This window comes from Acyrthosiphon pisum, unplaced genomic scaffold, assembly GCF_005508785.2.
Source record: "Acyrthosiphon pisum isolate AL4f unplaced genomic scaffold, pea_aphid_22Mar2018_4r6ur Scaffold_15306;HRSCAF=15962, whole genome shotgun sequence".
Lineage (NCBI taxonomy): Eukaryota > Metazoa > Arthropoda > Insecta > Hemiptera > Aphididae > Acyrthosiphon > Acyrthosiphon pisum.
Window position 1 is genome coordinate 1 of NW_021764107.1, and position 1,814 is coordinate 1,814.

Genomic DNA, 1,814 nt, shown 5'->3' on the forward strand with positions numbered 1-1,814 from the left:
AGAGTATATACTTTAGTATATATAGGTATATACTATAGGTATGTATAGAGTATATACTTTACTATATATATATATATAGGTATATACTGTAGTATGTGTGACGATCAAAGATGAGTGACCAGTTGACCATCAGTATAAACTAGGCTATAATATTATATATACATCGATAATGTTTCCGTGTGCGTGCGATAGCGACTTTGTCCCGTGGGTCCAAGTCCGCCGACCGACGACAATACCTACCGGTGCGACGAACGCACACACGCTCCCCTCTATTGTCTCCACTGCCTGGGCCACGCTAACTAATACCGTGTATAGACACCGTGCATGATGACTACTAACGCTCGGGGTGGTATTTACGGGCACTATCGGCAGTATACACTATGAGACCATATCATTATACTACCATAATATCATTCATACATAAACTACATACTTACCATTCTCAATAAACTTTATGCTCAATTTAATATTATTATAGTATTATACTATTATACATTAATCTCTTTTCTGTGCTCATAACACTATTTTATAATTTTGTTTTTTATTTTCACTATGAATACTAATACTAAAAGAAATAGCAACTCAAACTGTTGTGTTGTTAATTGCAACAACACGTACAAAAATACATCAAATAATATAGTATTTTACAAGTTTCCAAATCGATCTTATCAAACAACACTAAAATTACAATGGGTTAAAGCTGTGAATAGACTTGAGTATATAATTAATTAACATATCCGTTTATTTATGTACCTAATATTCATTTTTAATTAGCGAAAATGGAGTATTGTGGATGCCAAAATCTCATAACAGAATTTGCAGTACTCATTTTGTCGGTAACAAAAAATCAAATGATCCTCAAAGCCCATCATATGTGCCATCAATATTTCCTAAAGCTTATAAAATAACTAAATGTAATCATAAACAACAACTAGAGAGATATAACAGAGCAGCAAATAAAAAAAAAATGGACTTATCTAAAAAGGTTCCGGACGCGGTGTCTAGCGGTGATTTTATTTTTCCTGAAAATACAAGTCAAATGTCTTCAGTTAATGTTAGCATTCAAGTATGTTTTGATGTAGATGACAATCAAGATTTTACGTTTCACTGTTCTTTTGAGGGCAATAATGTTTCAACTCAAGCAGCAATACCTCTAACTTCAAATAGTAATCTTAATTTTACCAAATGTGAATTATCTGATAAAGCTTGTGGTGTAGATTCTAGTAATAGTTTATCATGCTTGTCATGTGAAGCTTTTCATGGATTTGAGTCCATTAAAACTGAAAATGCACTAAAAGACTTAACTGGTACCACTTTTCCTATTTTTAATATTTTACTAAAATTAATGCCCCCTAGTAAACGTTTTTCAATTACTAAGGAAAATGAATTATTATTATTTTTAATGAAATTGAAGTTAGGTATTACCTATTCTGCTCTATCTGTAATGTTTGGTATACACCGTACAACAGTTACAAGAATATTTTCTGATGTACTAACTACCCTAAGCACAAAAACAAAAGATTTTATATTTTGGCCCAGTAAAAAAACTATATCAGATCTTTTACCTGAGGCATTCAAAAAAAATTATCCACATTGTCGTTGCATTATAGATTGCACAGAAATTCGGGTGGAACAACCTTACACTGTTGAACAGAGAGTATATTTATATTCTAGATATAAAGGGGGTTATACTATAAAATTTTTAGTAGCAATAACGCCTAATGGAATGGTGAGTTTTGTCTCCAAATGTTATGGTGGAAGATCCAGTGACTCCTTCATAACCAATGATTGTGGTTTTCTATCATTGTTAGAAC

At 32.0% G+C, this 1,814-nt stretch overlaps 1 protein-coding gene across 1 annotated transcript; it reads left to right on the forward strand.

The window, feature by feature from the left end:
• Positions 1 to 774: 774 nt before the first annotated feature.
• Positions 775 to 1,729, forward strand: LOC103311708 (the record flags this gene model as incomplete). The annotated part of the gene is made up of 1 exon (XM_008191405.1): positions 775 to 1,729. A coding segment is annotated over one exon (955 nt), but the record flags the coding sequence as incomplete, so codon positions are not given.
• Positions 1,730 to 1,814: the final 85 nt, after the last annotated feature.